Source organism: Suncus etruscus, chromosome 7 (genome assembly GCF_024139225.1).
Source record: "Suncus etruscus isolate mSunEtr1 chromosome 7, mSunEtr1.pri.cur, whole genome shotgun sequence".
Lineage (NCBI taxonomy): Eukaryota > Metazoa > Chordata > Mammalia > Eulipotyphla > Soricidae > Suncus > Suncus etruscus.
Window position 1 is genome coordinate 123,790,922 of NC_064854.1, and position 27,661 is coordinate 123,818,582.

A 27,661-nucleotide genomic window follows, 5' to 3' on the forward strand; every position below is an offset into this window, starting at 1 on the left:
TCAATTTCTTTTTTTCTTCTCACTATACTCTGGGGTCTAACATGTTTTCAACAACCCCCATTTAAACCATTGCATTTCTTCATCCGTTTATTTTAAATACCACCTATAAGTGATATCCTTGGGACAGGACTGTGGCTCACAGTATGTATGCCTTGATTCAGTTTCTGGCACCATGTGCATATGAATGCATTCACAGAACACATACATGCACATATATATCCCCCCAGATGTCCCCTCTACTTTATCATCTATCTTTTCTTTTTCCCTCTGATAAATTTTTAAAAATGTAATTACCAAAATTTTGGCTAGAATTTTTTTTTTTTTTTTTTTGGTTTTTGGGTCTCACCCGGCAGTGCTCAGGAGTTACTCCTGGCTCCATGCTCAGAAGTCGCTCCTGGCGAGCACGGGGGACCATATGGGATGCCGGGATTCGAACCGATGACCTTTTGCATGAGAGGCAAACGCCTTACCTCCATGCTATCTCTCCGGCTAGAATTTTTAATGGGATTACATTAACTTATAGTTAAACTTTGGGTGCTTGACATTTATTTATTTATTTGTTTGTTTGTTTGTTTGTTTTTGGGTCATACCCGGCAGTGCTCAGGGATTACTCCTGACTCCACACTCAGAAATCGCTCCTGGCAGGCTCAGGGGACCATATGGGATGCCGGGATTCGAACCACTGTCCTTCTGCATGCAAGGCAAACACCCCACCTCTATGCTATCTCTCCGGCCCTTGACATTTTATTAATACTAAGTTTTGTAGTTCATGAATGTGGTAAATCCCCCCATTTATTTAGGTCTAACTTCTCCTGTTCTGATTTCTTCAGCACTTGTTTTTTTTTTTTTGTTTGTTTTGCTTTGGTTTTCGGCCCTACCCGGTGATGCCCACAGTTTACTCCTGGCTATTCGCTCAAAAATTGCTCCTGGCTTGGGGGACCATATAGGACGCGGGGGGTTGGATCAAACTGCGCTCCATTCTAGGCTAGCGTGCGCAAGGCAGACACCTTACCGCACGTGCCTTCACTCCAGCCCCACTTGTTGGTTTTCTTTTGATACTTTGAATTTGGGGCTTTTGTATTTTAAAGTATCACAGGACTGCAGTGAAAGAAATAGAATAGAATGAGCTAAAATGGTCCTTGTTCTTACCAAAATTCATATTTTCTTTATATTTATTTAAAATTTTATTTTACTTTGGTTTAAGTAACATGATTACAGTAATCCAGGCTTTTGGTGTAATAAGTTACTACATCTCCACCAACACTGAAGTGTCAAGACTCTTTTCCACTCAGTTTTTCATTTATATTATTATTATTATTATATTTTTGGAGTTTGAGCTAACCTGGTGATCTTTGGGGTTACTCCTGGTTCTGCACTCAGGAATCACTCTTGATGGTGTTCAGGAGACTATATGCTGGGTATGCCAGGGATTGAACCTGGGTGGCCATGTGCAAGGCAAGTAAATGCCCTACCCACTATTCTATCACTCTGGCCCTGTTTTTCTATTTTTTTTAAATGTGGATATTATTTTAGGAACTGGAGTGATAGTACAGAGTGCAGGATGCTTCCTTTGCACATGGCTAAACTGATTTAAATTACTGGCACTCCATCGTCTCTTGAACCCTGCCAGGAGTGATCCTTGAACACATAGCCAGGAGACCTGAACATAGCCAAATGTGTCTTTTCTCCCCACTCCATCCCAGGTATAATTTTATGATTGTTTTGCTTGGATTATTTTAAATTAGGGTTTATTTCTAGAGCTCTTCAAAATTATTGGTTCTGACAGTGTTGTCATTGTTTTCATTGCTTGTATTGAGGAAAGACAGAAATCTTTATGTATCATAACTGTTGTCATTATCTATTCTATTTAAGATACTGTAAAGTGACATGATGGTCATATCAGTTTTTAAAAATAAATGTAGAGTGCCGGAGAGATAGCATGGAGATAGGGCATTTGCCTTGCATGCAGGAGGATGGTGGTTCGAATCCCGGCATCCTATATGGTCCCCCGAGCCTGTCAGGAGCAATTTCTGAGTGCTGCCAGGTAGAATTTCAGTATCTATAAATGAAGATATTAAAATTTATTACCTTACATGTATTAAGCAAAATCAAAAATATTTCTTTTATGATTTACTTCAGAAAAAGTTACTTTTAATGAAATTGAGAGAAACCTTCAATAATATTAATCATTGTCATCAAGTTCCTTTTTTTCTTCTCATCTTTTACCTTTAAATGGAATTCTGTTGTTTTGAGGGGAATCCTGATAGTGCTCATGGGTTACTCCTGGCATTGCTTGAGGATTGTTGTGGGATGCCGAGAAATGAACCTACATTGGCCACATGCAAGGCAAATGTCCTACCTGCTGTAAAAGAGCTTTGGCTCCTTTAAATATAACTCCTCACTTTTCAAACTTAATTTGTTTCTTTAATATTTTTTTCAGTTTAAAGAACTGTGGTTCACAAAGTTGATGGTTGGGTTTGAGGCATATGATGTTTTAGCACCAATCCCATCACCACTATCAATTTTCCTCCAAAGTGTTCCCATGTTCCCTCCTGCCCCAACCCATCCTGCCTGTGTCACTTCCAACTGGACAGACACATTATGAAGTTTGATGTTGGTAGTTTGGATCTTGTGTTTTCAGTGTTGTTAAATCTGTGGTTTGGGTATATAGGTATATCAATCCCTACATTACTAGTTTAATCAAGGTCCCTGACCCATAGTCTACTGTTACTTTCCTCTTCTTTCTTTCCACCTAGATTTCTTTCCTTCTCTGTATTTTCCCCTGTACTCTGGAATCAAGGTTGATCTTGATTTCCTCCTTTAAAACATTACATGGAATTGTTTCCTTTTTATATCTCAGCAGAAAAACTATGGCAAAACTTTAAAAAATTAGATCAAAATTGAGAGTTGTTAGTTTTTCTTTTAAAAGTATTTTTAATTAATTATTTAAACACCTTGATTACAAATATGATTGTAGTTGGGTTTCAGTCATGTAAAGAACACCCCCACCCCCTTCATCAGTGCAACATTCCTATCACCAATGTCCCAATTCTCTCTCCTCCCCACCACACCCCGACCTACACTCAAGACAGGCTTTCTACTTCCCTCATTCATTCATTCATTCATTCATTCATTCATTCATTCATTCATATTGTTAGGATAGTTCTCAATGTAGTTATTTCTCTAACTGCACTCATCACTCTTTTTGGTGAGCTTCATGTTGTGAGCTAGATCATCCAGCCCTTCTCTCTTTTGTCTCTGGGAATTATTGTAAAAATGTATTTTTCTTAAAACCCATAGATGAGGGAGACTATTCTGCATCTATCTCTCTCCCTCTGGCTTATTTCACTCAGCATAATATGTTCCATTTATTTATTTGGTTTTTGGGCTATACCCGGCAGTGCTCAGGGGTTACTCCTGGCTTTGTGCTCAGAAATTGCCCCTGGCAGGCACAGGGGACCATATGGGATGCAGGGATTCGAACCAGTGCTGGTCCTGGGTTGGCCACTTGCAAGGCAAACACCCTACTGCTGTGCTATCTCTCCGGCCTTTAAGATTATTTATAATGTATAGTTGAAGCTTTTGTTAATTCTATATTAATGTTGAGAGAGATTAAGCAAAACAATAATGTCAAATTTAGTAGCTGTGAGATAAAGATGAGAATATGTTCAGCTAAATAAATGCAAGAAACACCAAAGGAGACATACAAAATCTGGACTACTTCCTATTTGCTATGTTTCTATACAGAGAAATTTTGGAACTTTTTTTTGCCTTTAAATCTTCACGAACAGCTTCCTGTTCATACTATTGTTAAAATATTTATTGTTAATTTTTTTCATGGACTTGAGTACATGTCCTCTTGAATTCTTCTTTTCCTTTTGGTTTTTGAGCCACAGCTGTTGTTGCTCAGGGCTTACTCTGAGGGATTGATCATTCCTGGCAGTAGATTGCTGGCTCCAAAATATGATGCTGGGGATAGAAACTGGGTTGGTTGCTTACAGGGCAACTTAATTACTAACTGTACTATATCTCTGCTCCTCGAGTTCTTTATATATATATATATTGTATTGAAAAGAATTTGTGCCTTGATAAAAATTGGTAATGTTTTGTTTACTCTGTTCTTTAAGGAGTAAACTAATCACAACAAAGTCAGATTTAATGTGCCTTTATTAGAAAGTTTTAATTTTTTTCTTAAACACTCCTATTATATTTCTTACAGAAAATAGCAACATTAAGATTTTAATAACCTTTGTATGCTTTGTTTTAGGTTGGTACAGAGGAGTTTCGACAAAAAAACCAAATGTAAAGGTAATTAAAGCTTATTGTTACATTTTCTAATGTAGGAAGCTGCCAAACAATTCTTGTTAACCTGTTGTAATATACACACTCATTCTTTCCATTACAGAACTTTATCAGACTGTTTCAACAGTATTAAAATCTTTTAAAACAGATTATGTTAGTACGTGGGAGGGTGTAATGAAGTACAAATAAATTATTAAACAAAAATAATTTTTGGCCACACCTGATTGTGCTCAAGGATTATTCCTGCTCTGTGTTTAGGCATTATTTCTGATAGAGTTCAGGGGGTCACATAGGGTGATGCGATGGACCCAGGTCAACTGCATGCAAAGCCAGAACCATACCCACTTTACTGTCTTTCTGGCAAACTTTTCAAAAGGTTGGGCAGCTGAGGATGTTGCTTAGGTGGTAGAATACTTGCGTTGCAATGAATAAGGCTCTGTGTTTGATCCATGGCATATTTGGCTTCTCAAGCATGCCAGGGGCCATAAGAGTATGTTTTCTTACAATGCTTGATAAAAATAACAATAAATCTTAATATATAGAAAATAAAGTAAAAGCTTATATTAATTACATAAACAATAAGCTAAAGAACATTTTTTGCAAATGCATTACTGATGGTATTATAACTACATAGCAACTGACAACAATAAGCAAAATTATGCAGTAATGTACTTATAAATATTATTTAAATCAGTATTTTAACAATAGCATGCACAGGGAGCTGAAAGATAGTATTGGAGGTAGGATGCTTGCCAACCTGGGTTTGATCCCCCAGCATGACATATGGACCCTTGAGCACAGTCAGGCATGGTCTCTGCAGGTGTTGCCAGAGACCACAGGTTTTAGTGGTGATGGTGGTAAAATGAACCACATCTCATGGGTGGTATATATTCCTTATATTTATAGTTTATAATCTAGCATTGTATTATAGTATTTCATAATTGTTAGGTGTGCATTGTTATAAATCAGCAGCTATATGTTACATTAAATTGGTCACTAAAAGTCCAGTTCAATCATCTTTTTAGTTAATTTATCTCAGGAATGAAATGATTTTATGTATATTTTTATATATCGCTTAAAATTATTGGAAAGATGGGGCTGGTGCGGTGGCGCTATAGGTAAGGTGTCTGCCTTGTAAGCGCTAGCCTAGGACGGACCGCGGTTTGATCCCCTGGCATCCCATATGGTCTCCCAAGCCAGAAACGACTTCTGAGCACATAGCCAGGAGTAACCCTGGGTGTCAACAGTGTGACCCAAAAACCAAAAAAAAAAAAAATTATTGGAAAGCTGCCTTTTTTTTTTTTGATATGTGCCATGTACTTGTGGTCATATTTGTGTTGTTGGCCACTTCATCGTCTTGATTATAATATTAGTGTTTGTGGATCAGTATAGAAATGATGGTCACTGAAGGACTGGACTAACTAGTTTGCCTGGAGCCTAGAAATGCTCTTATGTCAGGAAACTTCAGGGGTAAGGTCTCCTTGTACTTAGGCCAAAAGTTTTTCCTTTCCATGACCCCCATACTTTGGTGGGCCCATGCAAACAATAATTGCCACTCTAACATTGTTTATACAGTGCTCCTTTGACTCTAAACCTTTAAGAAACCAATAGTAAAAATATCTGGAACTGCAAAAAAAAAATGGTTTACATTAGTGTTAACATATATGCTTTTAATTAAACTAGCATTCTGGGGGATAAAGGAGGAAGAAAGGGATATATGCTTGGGAACAGGGATGAAGGGAGGACAACACTGGGGGTGATGGATATTCCCCTGATTCAATGTTAATATGTACCTAAAATACTACTTTGAAAGACATGTAAGTCATTATGATAAAAAAATGGTGTTTTATTTAGAAATGTTCTTTGACTTGCATGTATTATATTAATTATATGTTATGTTATGTTACTATATTATGTCAGTTTACCTCAGTATGTTAATCAGTTTTGTCTCTTGAATAAATTCTTACAATAAAAAATAAATAAAAGAAATGATGGTCACTGAAATTATGTTTGTTATTAAAATAAAGCTCAAAATCCATTTTGAACAAAACGTTAAAAATTATATGCTTAGGGGCCAGCGCGGTGGCGCTAGAGGTAAAGGTGTCTGCCTTGCCAGGGCTAGCCTAGGATGGACCGCGGTTCGATCCCCTGGCGTCCCATATTGTCCCCCAAGCCAGGAGCGACTTCTGAGCGCATAGCCAGTAGTAACCCCTGAGCGTTACCGGGTGTGGCCCAAGAACCAAAAAAAAAAAGATGTGGTCAAAAATTATATGCTTACGGGCCGGAGCAGTGGCGCTAGAGGTAAGGCATTTGCCTTGCAAGCGCAAGCCTAGGACAGACTGCAGTTCGATCCTCTGGTGTCCCATATGGTCCCTCCAAGCCAGGAGCAATTTCTGAGTGCATAGTCAGGAGTAACCCGTGAGCTGTCAAATGGGTGTGCCCCCCCAAAATGATGCCTGTAAATATTATCTAATTATGTACAATAAAATGTCCCAAAATGTAGAGAATTACTCTATTTTTTTTCTTGTGTCTACTCTCTACTCCACGGCACTGTCTAATTTTATGAATATTCTTCAAAGAATCAAGATTTTTGGTGATTTCCATGAGACTTCTCCTAGGGGATTATTTTATTTTTTAATTTTATTTTGGTTTTTGGGATCACACCCTGCGGCACTTGGGTTACTTCTGGTTCTGCACTCAGAATTCACTCCTGACAGGCACAAGGAACCATATGGGATGCTGGGATTCGAACTACCGTCTGTCCTGGGTCAGCTGCATGCAAGGCATGCCTTACCGTTGTGCTATCTCTCTGGCCCCTTAGAGAGTCTTAAGACTTTTTCTATTCACAATTTCTTTTTCTCAGAGGTTTTTTTTTAAATATCTTTATTTAAGCGCCATAATTACAAACATGTTTGTAGTTGGGTTTCAGTCATAAGATACCATCTCATGCCACAGAGACTGGCACACATCACAAAGAACAAGAATAATCAGTGCTGGCAAGAATGTGGAGAGAAAGGAACTCTCTCATTCACTGCTATTGGGAATGCCGTCTAGTCCAGCCTTTATGGAAAACAATATGGAAATTCCTCAAAAAACTGGAGCTTGAGCTCCCATATGATCCAGCTATATTACTCCTAGGTATTTACTCTAGGAACAGAAAAACACAATACAAAAATGTCTTCTGAACACCTATATTCATTACGTTATTTACAATAGCCATAGTCTGGAAACAATCCAAATGCCCCTCAACAGATGAATGACTAAAGAAACTGTGTACATGTACACAATGGAGAATTACTCTAATAGCTATTTTTGATTTTTATTTTTAATAATATCTTTATTTAAACACTGTGTTCACAGACATGACTGTAGTTGGATTTCAATCACAAAAAGAACATCCCCCTTCACCGTGCAATATTCCCACCACCAATGCCCCTCATCTTTCTATTCCTATACCCCTTGCCTGTTTATGAAACAGGAATTCTAATTCTCTCACATATTAGCATTGTCTTGGTAGTTGCTAGTGTATTATTTCTCTAACTGCATTCACCTCTCCTTGAGGTGAGCTTCATATCATGAGCTGGAGCTTCTGGCCCTCATCTCTGGCCATTATTACAATAATGTCTTTTATTTTTTTTAAAACCCATAGATGAGTGAGACTATTCTGTGTCTCTCTCTGACTTACTTCACTCAGCATAATATTTTCCATGTCCATCCATGTAAAGGAAAATTTCATGACTTCATCTCTCCTGATAGCTGCATAATATTCCATTGTGCATATGTACCACAGTTTCCTTAGCCATTCGTCTGTTAAGGGCATCTTGGTTGTTTCCAGAGTCTGGTATTGTAAAAAGTGTTGCGATGAATATAGGTGTGAGGAAGAGATTTTTTTTTCTTCTGGTTTTTGGGTCAGACCTGGCTGCGCTCAGGGGTTACTCCTGGCTCTATGCTCAGAAATTGCTCCTGCTAGGCTCAGGGGTCCATATGGAATGCTGGGAATCGAACCAGCGTCCTTCTGCATGTAAGGCAAACGCCCTGTGTCCATGCTATCTCTCCAGCCTAGGAAGGAATTTTTGTATTGCACTTTTGTGTTCCAAGGATATAATAGGAGTGGTATAGCTGGATCATATAGAAACTCAATTTCCAGGTTTTTGAGGACTCTCCATATTGTTTTCCGTAAGGGCTGTACTAGATGGCATTTCCAATAGCAGTTAATGAGAGTTCCTTTCTCCCCACATCCCCACCAGCACTTATTGTTCTTGTTCTTTGTGATGTGTGCCAGTCTCTGTGGTGTGAGTTGGTACCTCATCGTTGTTTTGATTTGCATTTCCCTGATAATTAGTAATGTGGAACATTTTTTCTTGTGCCTTTTGGCCATTTGTATTTCTTCTCTGAGAAATTGTCTGTTTATTTCTTCGATGGGGTTAGATTTTTTTCTTGTTAAGTTCTGTCAGTAACTTGAATATCTTAGATATTAGCCCCTTTTCTGAAGGGTATTGGGTGAATAGTTTCTCCCATTCTGTGGGTGGCTTTTGTATCCTAGGCACTATTTCCTTTGAGGTGCAGAAGCTTCTCAGCTTAATATAGTCCCATCTATTTATCTCTGCTTTTACTTGTTTGGTGAGAGTGCTGTTTCTGCCTTGAAGATGCCTTTAGTCTCGATGTCATGGAGTGTTTTACCTACATCTTGTTCATTATACCTTTTGGTTTTGGGTCTGATATCTAGGTTCTTAATCCATTTGGATTTGACCTTTTTGCAGGGTGTTAGATAGAGGTCTGAGTTTGCTTTTCAGCAAATGGCTGACCAATCTCTTCAACACTACTTCTTGAAGAGACTCTCCTTGCTTCATTTTGTATTTCTTGCCCCTTTATCAAAGATTAATTGATTATATGTCTGGGGAATATTCTCTGAGTAGTCAAGTTTATTCCACTGATCTGAGGGTCTGTCTTTATTCCACTACCATGCTATTTTAATGACTATAGCTTTGTAATACAATTAAAATTTTGGAAAAATGATGCCTCCCATACTCATTTTACCAAGGGAAATAGCTATTTTTAAGTCTTTGGTATCCTATGTTCACTGATAGCATATTAGTAGTTACTTTGCATATTACCTGTGGCTGTAGTCATCTGAAACTTTAAATAAAATGTCCAAGAGAATTTGCTTCCATGCCTGGCATCTAAGTAGGGATAGATGGAAGTCTGTCCTTATATTAAAACTGAAATAGTTTTTCCCGGGGCCGGTGAGGTGGCGCTAGAGGTAAGGTGTCTGCCTTGCAAGCGCTAGCCTAGGAAGGACTGTGGTTCGATCCCTCGATCCCTCGGCGTCCCATATGGTCCCCCCAAGCCAGGGGCAATTTCTGAGCGCTTAGCCAGGAGTAATCCCTGAGCATCAAACGGGTGTGGCCGAAAAACCAAAAAAAAAAAAAAAAAGTTTTTCCCTTGAAGTCTAAAAATTCCTCCCTTTTCCTTCGACATTGCGAACAGGGTAATAAGAGCTCTATTTTATGTCTTTTTGTGTGTGCACGGGTGATGGAAGGCATACCCAGGGTACTTGGAAGCTACTCCTAACTCAGAGCCATATTACTTCCCACAGTGTTAAGGAATCATGCAGTGCTAAGGATTGGATGTGGTCTCTCACAGGCAAAGCATATGCTCCAATCATTTGAGGTCATAAAAGATCAATCATCTATCTTTATCAAGTTCTATTGTAGAACAAAGTACCTAGAATCTCATATCTATTTCTATATTGTTCCTACAACAAAAGATTTAGTGTTAGAAGAGTAATTTTATTATTAATGCCAGCAATGATTTGACAGACTAATCAAAAGGAGGAAATTAAGGTACACTAACAGAAAGTTAGCATTAAAGCTCCCTTTTGTGATCCATCTTCAATGATTGCTTTACTTTGGTTTGAAGTGGTAATTCTGAGATTATTTATTTTGATCATATCATTTTCATTCTAGACTTCTAAATTATTGTAACTTGTTACCAAGTAGCTGCATACCTGTTAATGCCTGTTTTTATATTATAAACTTTAAAAATTAACAGTTAAAAAGACAGTATTAAAAGTTGAAATTATGTCCAAAGTCCCTTCACACACAAAAGTCAATTCAGAATGGATCAAAGACCTTGAGATTTAAATCCATAAAGTATCCATAATTGAGGATAAATTGAGTAAAACATAGGCAGAACATTCCAACACTTCGACTTCAAAGGAATTTTCAACAATCGGATGCCAATGGCAAGGGCCATAGAATAAAATCTGAATAAATGGGACTTCATCAAACTGAACAGTTTCTGTATAACAAAAAATGGATCATAGCTAAAAGACTGCTCATTGAGTGGGAGAAGATGTTTTTACTCAACACATCAGATGAAGGATTGATATATAGGATATACAAAGTAGTCACAAAGGTAAATCCACCTAAAAACACCATTAAAAATGGAAAGAGGAAATGAATATACACCTCTCTGAGGAAGACCAACAGATGGTCAACAGGCACATGAAGAAAAGCTCATCATTACTTAACATTAGGGAAATCCAAATCAAGACAATAAGATATCATTTTACACCAGTGAAAATGGCACATATAAAATATATTGGCAACAATTTGTGTTGGCAGGAATGTGGTGAAAAGGAACTCTCATCCGCTGCTGGTGGAAATGCTGCCTGATCCAATCTCTCTGGAAAACATAGAGGGTTCTCAATAAACTCCTAATTGAATTGCCATATGACCCAGAAATCATGCTTTGAGTATCTATCACCAGGACAGAGCAACACTCATCCAAAAGGATATTTGTACACTTCTGTTCATTGCAGCACTCAGTATAATAGTTAAGATTTGGAATCAATCTAGATGTCCAACAACAGATGAGTGGATAATGAAAATGTGGAATATATATATATATATATATATATATATATATATATATATATATATATATATATGTAAGGAAAGATGCCATCTTGCAATTTGTTGCAACACAGATGGAGCTGAAAGTTCTGTTAAATGAAGTAAGTCAGAAGGAAAAATACAGAATATCATTTATATGTGCTCTTTAGAAGAACTGCATGAAGAAATGCAGTGGTTTAAATGGGGATTGTTGAGAATACGCTAGGTCCCAGAATATAGTGAGGAAAAAGAAGGAAATTTAATGAAGGAAGAGAAAGAATAAATATGAAATGATGTGTCAGGAACCTCAAGAGGTCTCAGGTGCATTGGTGATGTTAAGAAAGGACAAAACTAAATCTCCAAGCCACAGATTCATCAACAAATCATAAGACCTAAACTTTAACAACCAAAATTAAAAACAGGCTGTTATGCTGGCAGGCTGGGTGGGGATAGTGGCATAGGATGGACTCTGGGAAAAATGGTGGAGGGATGTTGACACAGGAGGTAGGATTGGTATTGAAACATTGTATGTCTAAAATCCAGATATGAATAACTTTGTAAATCACTATGGTTTCAATAAAAAAAGAAAAAAATTTAGGGATCATAGAGCTAATACAGAGGGTAGGGTGCTTTCTTTGCATGTGGCTGATCTGAGTTCTATACCTACCATCCCATATGGTCTTTGAATACCACCAGGAGTGTTTCCTGATGCAGAGCATGGAGTAAACCCTGAGAATAACAAACAAAAAAGTTTTTTTTTTGTTTGTTTTTGGGTCACACCCGGAAGCGCTCAGGGGTTCCTCCTGGCTTTACACTCAGAAATCACTCTAGGCAGGCTTGGGGGACCATATGAAATGCCGGGATTCAAACCACCATTCTTTTGCATGCAAGGCAAATGCCTTACCTCCATGCTATCTCTCCGGCCCCAACCAAAAAAAGATTTTAAAAAAAGTTATGGTAGTATTTTGTAGAACCACATGAAAATGGTTCAGTAAAATAAAATATAGTTCAATAAAATAAAATATAAAATAAAAAATGGTTCAATAAAATGTTTCAGTAAAATAGTTCAGTTTCAGTTTTTAAAATATAATCACTATTAAATGATTTGAAAATGGCATTCCTATGCATTGTGATTATGATCAAAAATGGGTTTTGGGCCACACTTAGAAGTGTTCAGAATTGGGGCTGGAGAGATAGCATGGAGGTAAGGCGTTTGCCTTTCATGCAGAAGGTCATCGGTTCGAATCCCAGCGTCCCATATGGTCCCCCGTGCCTGCCAGGAGCAATTTCTGAGCATGGAGCCAGGAATAACCCCTGAGCACTGCCGTGTGTGACCCAAAAAACCACAAAAAAAAAAAAAAAGAAGTGTTCAGAATTTATTCCTGCCTCTACATTCAAGTATCACTCCTGGTGGGGCTCAGGAAACCATATGTGGTGTTGGGGATGAAACCTAGGTTGGTTGAGTACAAGGCAAGCATATACCTTATACCAGTGATGGCTAACCTTTTTGAGCCCGAGTGCCCAGACTGCCACACAATGCCCGGTCCTTCCAATGACCAGTTCGGCCCTGTTTGTAGGTGAGCTGCAAAGCAAACACTGGCACACTTATCTCCCACCATGCCGCATATCTTAATTGCGGACCCCTTCCCATGTGCCAGCTGTGTCACCACTGGCACACGTGCCATAGGTTTGCCATTGAGGCTCTATACTATTACTTTGGCCTTTATAAATATTTTGTTTAAGAATAGTTATTAGTAGTAAAAATACTTATTTATATATTATATAAATATATTATATTTTTAATTGTCTTTTTTTTTTAAATCATTGTGATTTTCAAAGTTATTCATAGTTGGGTTTTAGATGTAAGATGTTTCAGCACCAATCCCACCTTCAGTGTCAATCTCCCTCCATCAGTGTTCGTAGAGTCCATCTCATGCCACCACCATCTCTAGCCTGCCATCATAACAGGCCCATTTTAAAGTTTGGGTCTCATGATTTCATTGCTGTTTCTTTAACCTTTATATGAGTCCATTTAGTGTGTCTTGCTGTACTGGCTTAGTGACCTAGAATTTCTTTATTATTTGTCAGTGAAGTTTATATTGCATGATTGAATTTGAACAAGAACTTAGCTGGATGAAGTACTTTTGTTTGGTTGGCTATTATTTTAGTGTGTTGGTGTCTTATACAGTTACTTTCTGTCCTATGCAGTTTTGAAATATCAGCTGTGATTTTTTTTATGGGGGCTCCCTTCTAGATACATTTTGGATTTTATTTCAGTGCTCCGAGGAATAACTCTCTCTCGGCTGTTGTCATTTTAATTATGTTGTGTTTTGGTGTTTCTGTTAATGTTAATCCTTTTTTCTTCTTTTTCTTTTATCATTTGAAACTTGTTTTATAAAATAAAAAGAAAGATATTTTTAAAAGTTCTGAACCAGAGAAAGTTAAATGATTGAAATATCAATAGCTTTTTTTGGTTCAAGTTATATAAGTTAAAATGAAATAGCTAATATTTTTATCTATATGATCTTCAGATTGTGAAGTTTGACTATAATTTCCTTATCAAACTTTTCTTCCCATATTTCCCTTCCCTCTCTTTCTAGGGACTATAACTTGGATATTATATTTCCTGAGATGTCCCAAAGATCACTGACATTTTGGTCATTTTTATTTTTTCTTTCTTTCTTTTTTCTTTTTTTTGAATGGCTTTATGCCTTTTGTCCTCTAGGAAAAAGCAAACAAAAACAAACTGGGGTTTAGAAGTAAAATCTTAACTAATAAACACTACATATGAGAAGCCCACAACTGATTAATTGATGAAAGATTGAACACTTTTTTTTTAAGATTAGGAAGAGGACGAGGGTGCCTATTTTCACTACTCCTATTTAATGCAGTGTTAAATGTTCTTACCAGAGCAATGAGATAAAAAGGAAATAAAAGTTTTTATGTTAAAGTAACAAGTAAAGTTGTATTTACAGTTGATGTTTTATATAAAAAGCCAAAGATTCCAGTATCAACCAACAAGTTCAATAAATTTTCTGGATAGGAAAGTAATTATTTTTGTATTTTTATACCTCAGTGATGAAATATCTGAAAAATAGGTTAAAAAACCCCAGAGATTGTCTTCCCACTGTAACTTCACCTTGTCCTCTTTCTTTGCGCCTTTGTCTTTGGGACATTGGTGATGGAATGTTGCACTGGTGGTGGGTGGTGTTCTTTAGATGACTGAACCCAAACACAATCATGTATGTAATAAAGTTGTTTAAATAAAAAAAAAACAGTGATGGAACAGAACTTCTAGAACTGTAAAGAAAGACTCCATCCTATGACCTGTGCAAATACCAAGATCTCTAATTAAAGAGGTTTGATTTTATCATCCAAAAAAAAAAATAAAATCAGAAGTTTAAAAAAAATTTAAAAAGGGGCCGGGAAGGTGGCGCTAGAGGTAAGGTGTCTGCCTTGCAAGCGCTAGCATAGGACGGACCGCGGTTCGATCCCCCGGTGTCCCATATGGTCCCCCCAAGCCAGGAGTGATTTCTGAGTGCATAGCCAGGAGTAACCCCTGAGCATCAAACAGGTGTGGCCCAAAAACCAAAAAAAAAAAAAAAAAATTTAAAAAAAGATACTGAAAGAAGCAAATAAAAAAAATTAAAAAAAAAAAAACTCAGAGAGATAAGTTAATGGGCTAAGGGAGGCCTGGGTTGAAATCTAGCACCCCAGAACGTTGTCAAGAAGAGTTTCCAAATATAGAGCTGGGAATAGTCCTTGAGCAACAAGGCTCCCAAAAAGTAATGAAAATGAAATAAAGGAACTAGTCCTATTCACAATAGCATAAAAACAAATACTTAAGTATATAAGTCAAGGAGGTGAAAGTACACAAAATACTATAAAATTAATTGTTGTAGTTCAGCTATTGATAACCTCATATATCTAGCCCATCAATATTTTCCTAGAAGAAAGTTTCAAACATTAGAAAAAGGAGTGAACCACTGATTGGAAAATAATTTTTTTTAAAAAACTCTGTGCGCTTTTATCTTTTATAAATTAAAAATACAAATAAACTAGTTGAAACTGGAAATAATGAAAGAAGAGTGGTCAGATAGATAGTAAAGTGGACAGGGTAGCTTTCTTTTGCATAGCTGACCCAGGTTTCATCCTCAGCATTCCATATGTTGATTGAAGCACTGCTGGAGCGACACCTCAGTGTAGTTGTAGAAACTAAAACTAATTCATTTTTGTTAGTACACTGTTAACCAGAGTCTGATTAACGTTTCTTCACTTCTGAGTGAAGAATTACTATAAATTACTGGTCAGTAAATGTACTTAACATGTAGATGCTTGTCAACTTTAAATCTGTATCGTGAACATCCAATGGAACATTTTCAGTGGCTTAAAAGATTAGAAATTAACACTTGACAGTGGTAGAGGTCTGGACACTTTGGTGATGGATGGCAGTAACTTTGTACACTGAAATCAATTAAAAAAAAAACCACTATTACCACCACTACAATAAAAATAGGACAAATGATAAAAATTTTAAAATGAAAAGACAATTTGGGGATACATAACTTGAAGCCTTAGATTTAACCGTTGGCACTCCATGAATATTGATGACGATGGTTTTTATGGCCTCTAAACAACACCACAGTGAGTATCCCTCCTCCCCCAAATTAGTTGCTTACTATAAATTTTTCCTTTGAGGATAGACACTAATTGCAAGTGATAACTAAATTCCTATCTAATACATTATTTGTCAAGTCTGCCTTCTTAAATTAGTATCTAAAGTGGTTTCCACATTAAAAGAATGGTTGTTGGTAGAGTGTATAAATTAATATTGCAGTCTGACTTCTGTATTAGTATACATTAAATACCACTTTTACTAATGAGAAATATTTTTTCTTTTTTACAGGGGATCTTTCCTGCAAATTATGTTCACTTGAAAAAGGCAATTGTCAGTAATAGGGGGTGAGTAGTTAACATTATTAATTTAAGAGTTTGTAATTTTGGATGTTTTTTTTCTCTTTGCTTCATGGTATTAAATATGATTTTGATATATTTTCTTGCCAAGAATATATTTTCTCACCCATAATTCCAGTGACTTTTTTTTAAAAAATGCTGACAGCTGTTTTCTTATTACTATAAGGATATCCAATGTTACATACTTTATAAGAACAATTGAACATGTACCTTGTATAAAATGAATATGTAGTTTGATCTTACTTTTGATAAAAATCAATCTCTGAATCGAAGAGGAACAAAATACAAAAATAACATTTTGCATATTTGGCATGTGATTTTTAAAAATATTTGCTCTTGGGCCCGGAGAGATAGCACAGTGGTGTTTGCCTTGCAAGCAGCCGATCCAGGACCAAAGGTGGTTGGTTCGAATCCCGGTGTCCCATATGGTCTCCCGTGCCTGCCAGGAGCTATTTCTGAGCAGACAGCCAGGAGTAACCCCTGAGCAATGCCGGGTGTGGCCCAAAAACCAAAAAAAAAAAAAAAAATTTGCTCTTGTGTACCACTTTACATTAAGTAATATTTATGTCCCATGATTGGCAAAACATTTAATAATTTTAAGGCACATAGTGTTTCAATCAGTCCCACCACTAGTGGCTTCAACCACTGAGCAGCATCCCTAGTTTCCCTAGTTTTTCTCCTAAATTTCAGGTTTCCTCCTTAATAGACACATTATCATTATTTTTTTGGTTGATTGAGGTCTATGATTTGCAATATTGTTAAAGGTTTCCCACAAACTTAATTCCAGAACTGTACCCATCAATAGTGAACCTTCCTTCCTCAAGATCCTAATGTCCCTCTCTTTCAACCCATCCCTCTTGCCCATATACAACTCAGTTGTGTGGATCAATCCTCCTATTGTATTACTGTTAACCCTTTGTTGCTACCTGGCTATCTCTCTTTAAGTCCCACATATGAGAGAGACCATTCTGTATCTATTTCCTTCTGATTTACTTCACTCAGTAAGATACCTTCCAGTTACATCCATGTTGCAACAAATTGCATGATTTTGTTTTTTTTTCTTAGAGCTGTGTATATATCCACAACTGGATTACTCCTAGCTATGCGCTCAGAAATTGCTCCTGTCTTGGGGGATCATATGGGATGTCAGGGGATCAAACCATGGTCCATCCTAGTCTAGAGGTTGCAGGGCGGACTTAAAGCTTGGGCCACTGCTCCGGCCCCTCCACAACTGTTTTGGTGGGTCCACACCTAAAAGTGTTCAGGAGTTACTCCTGGTTATGCACTTAGGAATTACTTCTGGTGATCTTGGGGGACCACATGGGATGTTGGGAACTGAATGCAAGTCAGTTGCTTGTAAGGCAAATGCCCTACCCACTGTACTATTGCTCTGGCCTATACACAATTTATTGATCCTCTGATCTGTAGTTAGATATTGGATTGTTTCCATATTTTGGCTGTTGTAATGATTTATGTTGCTATGTAAACTTTTGAATTAATGATTTTGTTTTTGGGGGGATAGATGCCAAGAAGTAATATTACTGGATTGTATTAAAGTTCTATTGCTATTTTTTTGAAGATATCTCCATATTGCTTTTGGTAGAGGCTAAACAAGAGGCTATTCCTAACAATAGTGGATGAGGGTTCCTTTCTCACCACACCCTCTGCCTACACTGTGTGTTTTCAGACTTTGTGATATGTACTGTTTTTACTCGTTTGAGATGATATCTCAATTTTGTTTGATTTTCATTTCTCTCATGATTGAAAGTGAGCACCACTTTTTTCTTATATCTATTGTCCATTTGTATATCTTTGGAAAAATTTTTGTCTCCTTTACCTATTTGTGGATGGGATCACAGAATGATTTTAGTTGTTGAGTTTTATGAGTATTTTACAGATGTTGGATATTAGCTCTTTATCTGATGTGTTGTGTGCAAATATTTTCTCCCATTAAATAGGATTATTTTTTTAATTATTGCTGAGTTTTATCCACTGTGCAGAAGCAGTTTTTTTTTTAAATTCAGTATACTCCCATTTGTTTATTTTTGTTTTTGTTCTCTGGGATCTCAGCTTGCAGTCTCACACAAGAAATCAGACAGTCATGGGAAGAAGTGTATTTTGGCCAGAGGGTGTCAAGCAGCATCTTGGATCTTATTGAGCCAGCCAAGCTTTTTTCTTCTGCTGCTTTCCCTGCCACTTTTATTAGCCAGAGTTTAACCATAAATCACCTGAGGTTCAGGGCTGATGAAAATTAAGGGTACTTGGGCTAATTAACTCAGAAAAGATGAAAGGAAAAAGTAAGTGATTTTTACAGGTGTATGACAACAATTCCCCCTCTTCTATTTGTTAAAAAGAACCATGGGTGAGGAAAATATTGGATAGTGATCAGCTGATGAAGTAATCTGTCAGTGAAGAGCAGTCAGAGTGATGATCTCCTAAGGCTACTGATTTGGAATCACCAGCCAAAGATCCACTTGAAAAAGCTGCTTCATGTGGTCAGCTTGGCTGCTTGGTTCTTATAGCACAATGTAGCATATGAAAAAGTTTCCATAAGATGATTCTTGGAATTGTTGTATATAAAAGTTTTTCCTTAGGATTGTTCTGTGACTATTGCCCCACCTAGCCCTTCCAGGTGGGGCGCTGTGGAGTTGGGAATAAATAGCTTGAGGGACAGGAGAGAGGGGTCCTTCTGTGAAAGCTGCTGGCTGCAGGAGGATTCTCTGGCTCTCCTTGCCCGATCTTTTAAACCCTATCCTTTTTGTCTGTGTGGATTATTATTTGCTGCGGATAAATATTACCAAGGTCTTCCCCCGAAAGGGGACAAGGGGATGGGAAGTAATTTCTCATTCTGGGGACTGTTCTTGGATTCACAAATTCCCAGCAAAGTTAACAGCGAAGATACATTGCAGCACAAATCTGAAAAGATAGAGGAGGGGAATCTCCCAGCCAAAAAGGAAGGTGTGAGAGGACAGAAAAAAGGTGTTACTTACAACATGGACTAATATACACACATCCGTGCATACATAGTTGATCAGTGAGTGCCCTTGACAGGCTGCAGATGGATGAGGGGCCTTGGGCTTCTCGCAAAGAGCCTTCTGCAGAAAGGCATTGGGCACTGGTGTCTGGCATGTTGTTCTGAGTCTTCCACTTGCTCCCCTTCATGGCCTGGTTCTGTTCTGCCTGAGGGAGCCTCAGTTGGGTGAGGCCAAATGTTGAATCGGTGGACCCTACTCAATTGGGAGCATAGCAGCTGCCTTACACTGGTATTCCCCCTAGCCCAGTTATACCTTTCTATCCTTTAAAGACATCAAACACCACAAACTCCTCATCTTTCAATGCTGTGCAAAGATTTCCTGGGGTTGTTTCTTTTAATAGCTGTCTGGTGAACAAAGACATCTTGCTCAGTGTCATTTCTGTTAATGAATTCATATCATTTTGAACATTGAACCATTTCACAGGACCTAAGACTTGGATTGCCAGCACCTGCTTATCCATCTCTGCATCGCTCATCCCACTGAGTGAGAATCCTGCACACATTTGTCAGACATATTTAACATGATTTTGATTATCTTGTTGGGTCTAGTACCGGCCTTAGGAAAAGTCTTTTGAGTAAGGACTCTTCACTGCTGTATCCTGCAAACACTTGTCAGACATCATTAATGCAATTTCACTTATCCCATTGAGTCCAGTACCTGCCTTAGGAAAGTCTTTTTCGGTAAGGACTCTTCACTATTGTAAAATCATTTTCTCTTCTTGGGTCATGTTCATGGGTGAATGTTTTACAGATATGCCTTGTTCAGTTCATTTTGAAAAATGTTGGTAAATATCCCAGAGCAGCATGAGGCAATTCAGAAGGAGGGTTATGTACAATGACACTCTGATAGATAATATAGCACATCAGTGAAGTAAAAGAGGGTTGTCATGGCAGTACTGGTTTCATTATTTACCCAGTATCCCGGAAAATTTTTTACCCCACTGTTTTTTTTTAATAATATCTTTATTTAAACACTATGGTTACAAACATGATTATAGTTGGATTTCAGTCATGAAAAGAACACCTCTTCCATCAGTGCAACATTCCCATCACTGATGCTCACAAACTCCCTCCTCCCCCTCCCCCGCCTGTATTCGAGATAGGCTTCCTACTTCCCTCACTCATTGACATTGTTATGATAGTTCTCAGTGTAGTTATTTCTTTTACTGCACTCACCACTCTTTGTGGTGAGCCGGTTCTTCTGGCCCTCATCTCTGGGAATTATTTCAGTAATGCCTTCTTTTTTTCTTAAAACCCATAGATGAGTGAGACTATTCTGTATCTATCTCTCTCCCTCTGACTTATTTTTCTGAGCATAATAGATTCCATGTACATCCATGTATAGGAAAATTTCATGACTTCATCTCTCCTGATGGCTGCGTAATATTCCATTGTGTATACATACCACGGTTTCTTTTACCATTCATCAGTTGAAGGGCATCTTGGCTGTTTCCAGAGTCTGGCTATTGGAAATAGCACTGCAATAAATATAGGTATGAGGAAGGGGGATTTTTATATTGCGTTTTTGTGTTCCTATGGTATATCCCTAGAAGTGGTATAGCTAGATCATACGGGAGCTACTTTTCAGTTTTTTGAGGAATCTCCATATCGTTTTTCATAAAGGCTGGACTAGATGGCATTCTCACCAGCAGTGAATGAGAGTTCCTTTCTCCCCACATCTTCTCTTGTTCTTGTTCTTCACTTATTCTTGTTCTTTGTGATGTAAGTCAGTCTCTGTGACATGAGATGGTACCTTATAATTGTTTTGATTTGCATTTTCCTGATGATTAGTGATGTGGAACATTTTTTTATGTGCCTTTTGGCCATTTGTATTTCTTCTTTGAGAACGTACCTGTTCATTTCTTCTCCCCATTTTTTTGATGGGGTTAGATGTTTTTTTCTTGTTAAGTTCTGCCAGTAACTTGTATATCTTAAATATTAGCCCCTTGTCTGAGGGGTATTGGGTGAATAGTTTCTCCCATTCTGTGGGTGGCTTTTGTATCCTAGGCACTATTTCCTTTGAGGTGCAGAAGCTTCCCAGTTTAATATAGTCCCATCTATTTATCTCTGCTTCAACTTATTTGGAGATTGCTGTTTTCTCCTTGAAGATGCCTTTAGTCTCAATGTCTTGGAGTATTTTACCTACATGTTGTTCTGTATACCTCTGCAGTCAATTTCTTGGAAAGTTCTGCTGATGTTTTCTTCAAAGTATTTTATGAGTATTTCTTGCCTAATCTTAAAATATTAAATTCACTTTGAATTTATTTTTTGTGCAGGGTGTGAGGTATGGTTTCAATTTTATTCTTCACATACAGGTTAAATAGTTTTCCCAATAACATTTGTTGAAAAGTTTTTATTTGCTTCATAAATCTGGGAATTCAACTCACAATTGTCATCTTTTCTCATTTAACTGCAAATCTGGACTCAGCAATATAAGTGAAATTTATTATGCTGCCATGTAGTTTTTATTGTGATAATTTTGTAGTATAGTTTAAAGTTGGGAAACAAAGCTTCCCATCATTTTGAAATTTAAGATTGCTTTAGTTATTGGGGCATTTTATGATTTTGTACAAATATTAGTATACATATATATATATATATATATATATATATATTTTGGTTTTTGGGCAACACCCAGTGATGCTCAGGGGTTACTCCTGGCTATGTGCTCAGAAATCGCTTCTGACTCGGGGGACCATATGGGATGCTGGGAGATCAAACTGCGGTCCATCCTAGGCTAGCACGCACAAGGCAGATGCCTTACTACTTGCACCACCACTATGCCCTCTTTGTTCTAAGTTTTAAAAAAATGTAATTTGGGAGCCTGAGTAATAGCACAGAATGTAGGTGTTTGCCTTGCATGCAGCCAATATGGTTACAATCCCTGGCAGCCCATATCGTACCCTGGGTTCCACCAGGAATGACCCCTGAGTACTGTTGGGTATAGCCCAAAAACAAACAAAAAAAGTCATGGAATTTTTATTACTATTTTAAAAATTATTTAAACATTATAGTTATAAGATTGTTCACAATGCAGATTTTTTTTTTTTTACAGATACAGTTTTTCAGTCAGTTAGTTGAGTTTCAGTCAATGTAAAGCATCCTTCACCACTGCACTTCTCCACCACCAATGTCCCCAGTTTTCCTCCATCAAGGCACTTTGGTGCAAACATTTTTTGTTTGTTTGTTTGTTTTTGGGTCATACTCGGCAGCACTCGGGTTACTCCTGGATCCTCGCTCAGAAATCACTCCTGCCAGGCTTGGGGGCCATATGGGATGCTGGGATTTGAACCACCATTCTTCTGCATGCAAGGCAAATGCCTTACCTCCATGCTATGTCTCCAGACCTGCAAACATTTTTCTTATATTTCTCTCTTCTTTTTTTAAATTACTTTATTTAAGCACTATGGTTACAAAATTGTTCATGATGGAATTTTTGTCATAGAATGTATGCCATCCTTCCCCAGTGCATTTTTTCTGCCACCAATGTCCCAGGTTCCCTCCCACCAACCCAACCCACCTGTCTCTGAAGCAGGCATTTTGCTTTTTTCTCTCTTTTTACCTTGACATTGTGGTTTGTACTATTATTAATGGTATTATTAATACCATGCATATCACTTTATCTCCTTTCAGTGCTTACTTTTTATTCAGAGTTATCAGTTTCAACTAGCATTGTTATAGTGGGTCCTTCTCCACCTTAACTGCGCTCACAACTCTTGTGGAAAACTTCCTACCATGGACTGGCCCTCATATGTATTGTCTTTGGATATTATTACTATACTGTCTTTTATTTTTCTTATATACTTCAAATGAGTGAGATTATTTGATGTCTGTTCCTCTTCCTCTGACTCATTTCATGCTGCATAATAACCTCATCTATCCATGTACAAGAAAATTTCATGACTTCATTTTTCCTAATAGCTGCATTGTATGGATTCCATTGTATAGATATATCACAGTTTTCTTCACTTTTTAAATTTATTTTAAAAAATGCATCACATAGTTGATAAAGTTTATCCTAATACATTTGTTTAAAGATAAGTGAAGACAAAACTATTGAAAAAATAGAAAGAAAAAATTAAGTGGAAGAGAAGAAAAAAATGAAAGAAAAAAGTACAGTAGGAAGCAGATTTTTGAAAAAGTATTGTATCTCCAATGAAGTCATTAATACAGTGGCAGAGGTTTAGTAGTCCCTTGTTGTCAGCCCCATTTTGTTAAGTGGGCGTGTTTTTTAGGGATGACAGCATCAAATAGATGAAGTTGTTCATAAAGTCAAAGCACTGTTACTTATACTACAATTTATATGGGTATCTATTCAGCTTCCAGGGGGAGGGTGCCTGCACTCACTCCAAAGTTCTTTGGTGATACCAGCTCCAAACTAGCATACCTCAAATGTAGTCAGATTGGTGTTCCCGGAGGGAATTGTAGAGGGACAGTGATGAGGCAGGGCCATCAGGGAAGCGGTGATTCTGGGAGATGGAGGTAGCAAGCGTGGCTTCTGCAGGGCGGGTGCTTGGCCCACCCTGTCGTCCTGAGATGGCCAGCTATCTGCTGTGTGGGCTGTTGTAGCCATAATCTTTCATAGCTTGGTTTACATTTTGTTTAAGAAAAAGAGTGAGCCTATGGAGCTGGCCCGCTTCGAACATGTCAGCTGTGTTTGTGGGTGTGGTCGATGTATCACAGTTTCTTTAGCCATTCATCTGTTCTTGGGCATTTGGGTTATTTCCATATTCTGGCTATTGTAAATAGCATTGCAATAAATGTAGGATTGCAGAGGGCTTTTGAATCTGGATAGGATGATCATTTTGACCATGATTCTTCCAGTTTGAACAGGGATTACCTTTTCATTTCCTGGTGAATTCTATTTTTCTTTGTAATGATTTACTGAGTAAGTCTTTCATCCTCCTTATTATGCTGATTCCTAGGAATTTTATATCCTAGAAAATTCTTTGAAAGGAACAGTCATTTTCATTTTGGGGGGAAGCAAGTAAGTTTTAATTAAAACAGAATTTTAACTGAAACTGTTTATAAAGTTGTGAAGAAAGGGAGAAAAGTTCATGTCTTAAATTCTCAGGGTGGAAAATAAGCAAGCAAAAAAAGGACAAGCAAGTGAGATATATGTTCAAGTGAGAACACAGACTTGAAGAGCCGAGCCTCAATTTGTTTTTTAATTCTTTTTTTCTTTTTTATTCCTTTTTTCTTTTAATTCTTTACTTATATATATGAATGTTATGGAATTTTTGTGTGTTAATTTTGTAACCTGCTACATACTGCTCTGGTTTATTCTTTCTTTTTTTTTTAATTTATTTAAACACCTTAATTGCATACCTGATTGTGTTTGGGTTTCAGTCATGTAAAGAATACCACCCATCACCAGTGCAACATTCCCATCACCAATGTCCCAAGTCTCCCTCCTCCCCACCCGACCCCCGCCTGTACTCTAGATAGGCTCTCCATTTCCCTCATACATTCTCGTTATTAGGACAGTTCAAAATGTAGTTATTTCCCTAACTAAACTCATCACTCTTTGTGGTGAGCTTCCTGAGGTGAGCTGGAACTTCCAGCTCTTTTCTCTTTTGTGTCTGAAAATTATTATTACAAGGGTGTCTTTCATTTTTCTTAAAACCCATAGATGAGTGAGACCATTCTGCGTTTTTTTCTCTCTCTCTCTGACTTATTTCACTCAGCATAATAGATTCCGTGTACATCCATGTATAGGAAAATTTCATGACTTCATCTCTCCTGACAGCTGCATAATATTCCATTGTGTATATGTACCAAAGTTTCTTTAGCCATTCGTCTGTTGAAGGGCATCTTGGTTGTTTCCAGAGTCTTGCTATGGTAAATAGTGCTGCAATGAATATAGGTGTAAGGAAGGGGTTTTTGTATTGTATTTTTGTGTTCCTAGGGTATATTCCTAGGAGTGGTATAGCTGGATCGTATGGGAGCTCGATTTCCAGTTTTTGGAGGAATCTCCATATCGCTTTCCATAAAGGTTGAACTAGACGGCATTCCCACCAGCAGTGGATAAGAGTTCCTTTTTCTCCACATCCCCGCCAACACTGTTTATTCTCATTCTTTGTGATGTGTGCCATTCTCTGGGGTGTGAGGTGGTATCTCATCGTTGTTTTGATTTGCATCTCCCTGATGATTAGTGATGTGGAGCACTTTTTCATGTGTCTTTTGGCCATTTGTATTTCTCCTTTGTCAAAGTGTCTGTTCATTTCTTCTCCCCATTTTTTGATGGGATTAGATGTTTTTTCTAAGTGTTTTTGATGAAGTCTTTAGGGGTTTTTGATGAATATTATGCCACCTGAAAATAGTAGATTTATTTTTGTCTGATTGCTGTGCTAAGAACTTTCAAAATCCATGTTGATGAGTGTTAAGTGATGACAATAGTTTTCCTTGCCTTGTGCCTGATCTCATGGTTTTATGTTTTATGTTTTCACCATTGAGTCTGTTATTGATTAGGTTTGTTGTAAAATGCTATTACTATTTTGAGGTGTGTTATTCCATTCTTATTTTTTTGAGGACTGTTTTCCCCCCCATATGAATGGGTGTTGGGTTTTGTCAAAAATCCTTCTCTGTGTCAATTGATATTATTGTTTTTTCTTTTTTTCTTGACATAGTGTATTATAATAATCTATTTGTGTATATTGAACCATCCTTGCATTCTTGAGATGAACCCCATTTGATTGTGTTATTTGATAGTTTTAATATATTGCTAGACTTGATTCACTACTGTTTATTGAGGAGCTTCTTTCAGGCCCTTAAATTCTATTATTTAATGAATTTGATCTCTATTCAGTTTTTTTCTTTTAGGACCACACTCAGCAGTGCTCAGGTGTTACTCCTCGCTCTGAACTCAGGACATACTCCTGGTGGGCTTGGGAAGCCTATTGGATGTTAGGGATCAAACCCTAGTTGACCTGCTGCTATGACTCTACTACGCTACTCAGCTGTTCTTTCTTTCTTTTATTTTTTTAAACATGCAATGTATAAAAACTATTCCTGTCTTGTTAGGAATAATTAGGCAAACAGTATGTTTGAAAAAGGGCAGTGCTTCTGGGCACTCACATAGCAAACCGGTGCCAGTTTTCTCTGAGAAATGGTTTATATGCCTTTTTTCAAAGTGGTATACTGACTTCTCGGAAACACTCGAAAGATCCAGATAGGTGGTAGGTAGCCTGGGCTGCAACTGTGAGGTGTGGAGGTAGACTTTCTATTTGTTTAAATATGGTAGGTTTTTGTTGTCTTAATATAAATTAATGAGTCCTGTTGTTGGTGTGGAGAGATGGTGAGGCTTTTCTGGGTTTGACCCGGCTTCTGCAGCCCCTATGGTCTGGCAGGTCTGAAGATTGCAGGGTGAGGGCAGAGAGATTCACAAAGCAGTCAGATGAAGTTTCAGAGTCAGCCAGTTTTATTTCACAATCCCTACCGCCATGCACACCTCCTCACCTGACCTATATGCTAAGCCTTTTTCTAGCAGCTACTTCTCTACTCCTTCTGGCTCTCTCGGCCTCTGTCCCCCTTTCAGCTGCTTTTTCCAGGCTTCCTAATTGGCTTTCAAGCTGACTAACTCCCTTTTGGTGATGCTACTGCTGCTGCTTCTTTGGTGATGCTCAATGGCTAATGCTGAACCTGATGCTGAATCCCTGATGATGATGCCTCTCGTACACTTCTCTAACTCTTCTTATACCCTCCCTCTCTCCCATGCAGACTCTTCTACCCACCCATTCCAGGTGTGTGCAGTTCTGATCATTCAGGTGGGATAAATAAGAAGATAAGTTGGGGGGAGGGATACCCACAGGTTTTCACAGGGACACTAATTCCCCCCTTTGAAAATTAGGTAGTAGGTCAAATAAATGAGTCACTTGTTTATAGGAATAGAAAGAAGCATCTTTTTAATATTATATATAATTTTTATTTTGACCGTATAGGCTTACATATCTTTCACAATAGTATTTTACGTACATATTAACATTGAATCGGGAATTCCTGTCACCAAGTTTGTCCTCCCTCCACCCCCTGTTCCCATCCTGCATCCCATATCCCCCACCCTCACTCCCCGGGCTGCCAGAATAAGTGGTCCCCTCTGTGTGTAGCTTACTACTTAGTGATCATATATCTGTTGGTTCTTGTACCCTCCCTTATTTCCCCCCTCTATTTGAGAGGCAGAACTAGATAGTTCAAATTACGTAGTTTTGTTTGAAGAAAAGCAAAGCAAAAAAGTGGGGTAAAAATCAAATAAGCCGAAAATGGACGTAGTCCTTCTAGAGGCTCTCTACCTCAGTTTGAGAGAGGACAAGAAAAAAGGAATTGAAATACCACAACAATACAAAAAGAAATATCAAATAAAATATCCAGTGAGTGCCTCTTAAACAAGTGGTGTTGGCACAACTGGTTAACCACTTGCAAAAAAGCAAACTCAGACCCCCAGCTAATACCATGTTCG

At 37.8% G+C, this 27,661-nt stretch overlaps 1 protein-coding gene across 11 annotated transcripts in view; it reads left to right on the forward strand.

Moving 5' to 3' along the window:
• The window catches only part of DOCK3 (dedicator of cytokinesis 3), a 391,971-nt gene that overhangs the window by 76,579 nt on the left and 287,731 nt on the right, over positions 1-27,661 (forward strand). For all 11 annotated transcript variants that reach the window (XM_049776670.1, XM_049776679.1, XM_049776672.1 and 8 more), the window contains exons 3-4: positions 4,268-4,308; positions 16,105-16,160. In XM_049776670.1, coding sequence (XP_049632627.1) covers positions 4,268-4,308; positions 16,105-16,160 — 97 coding nt within the window. The remainder of the gene's footprint in view (positions 1-4,267; positions 4,309-16,104; positions 16,161-27,661) is intronic.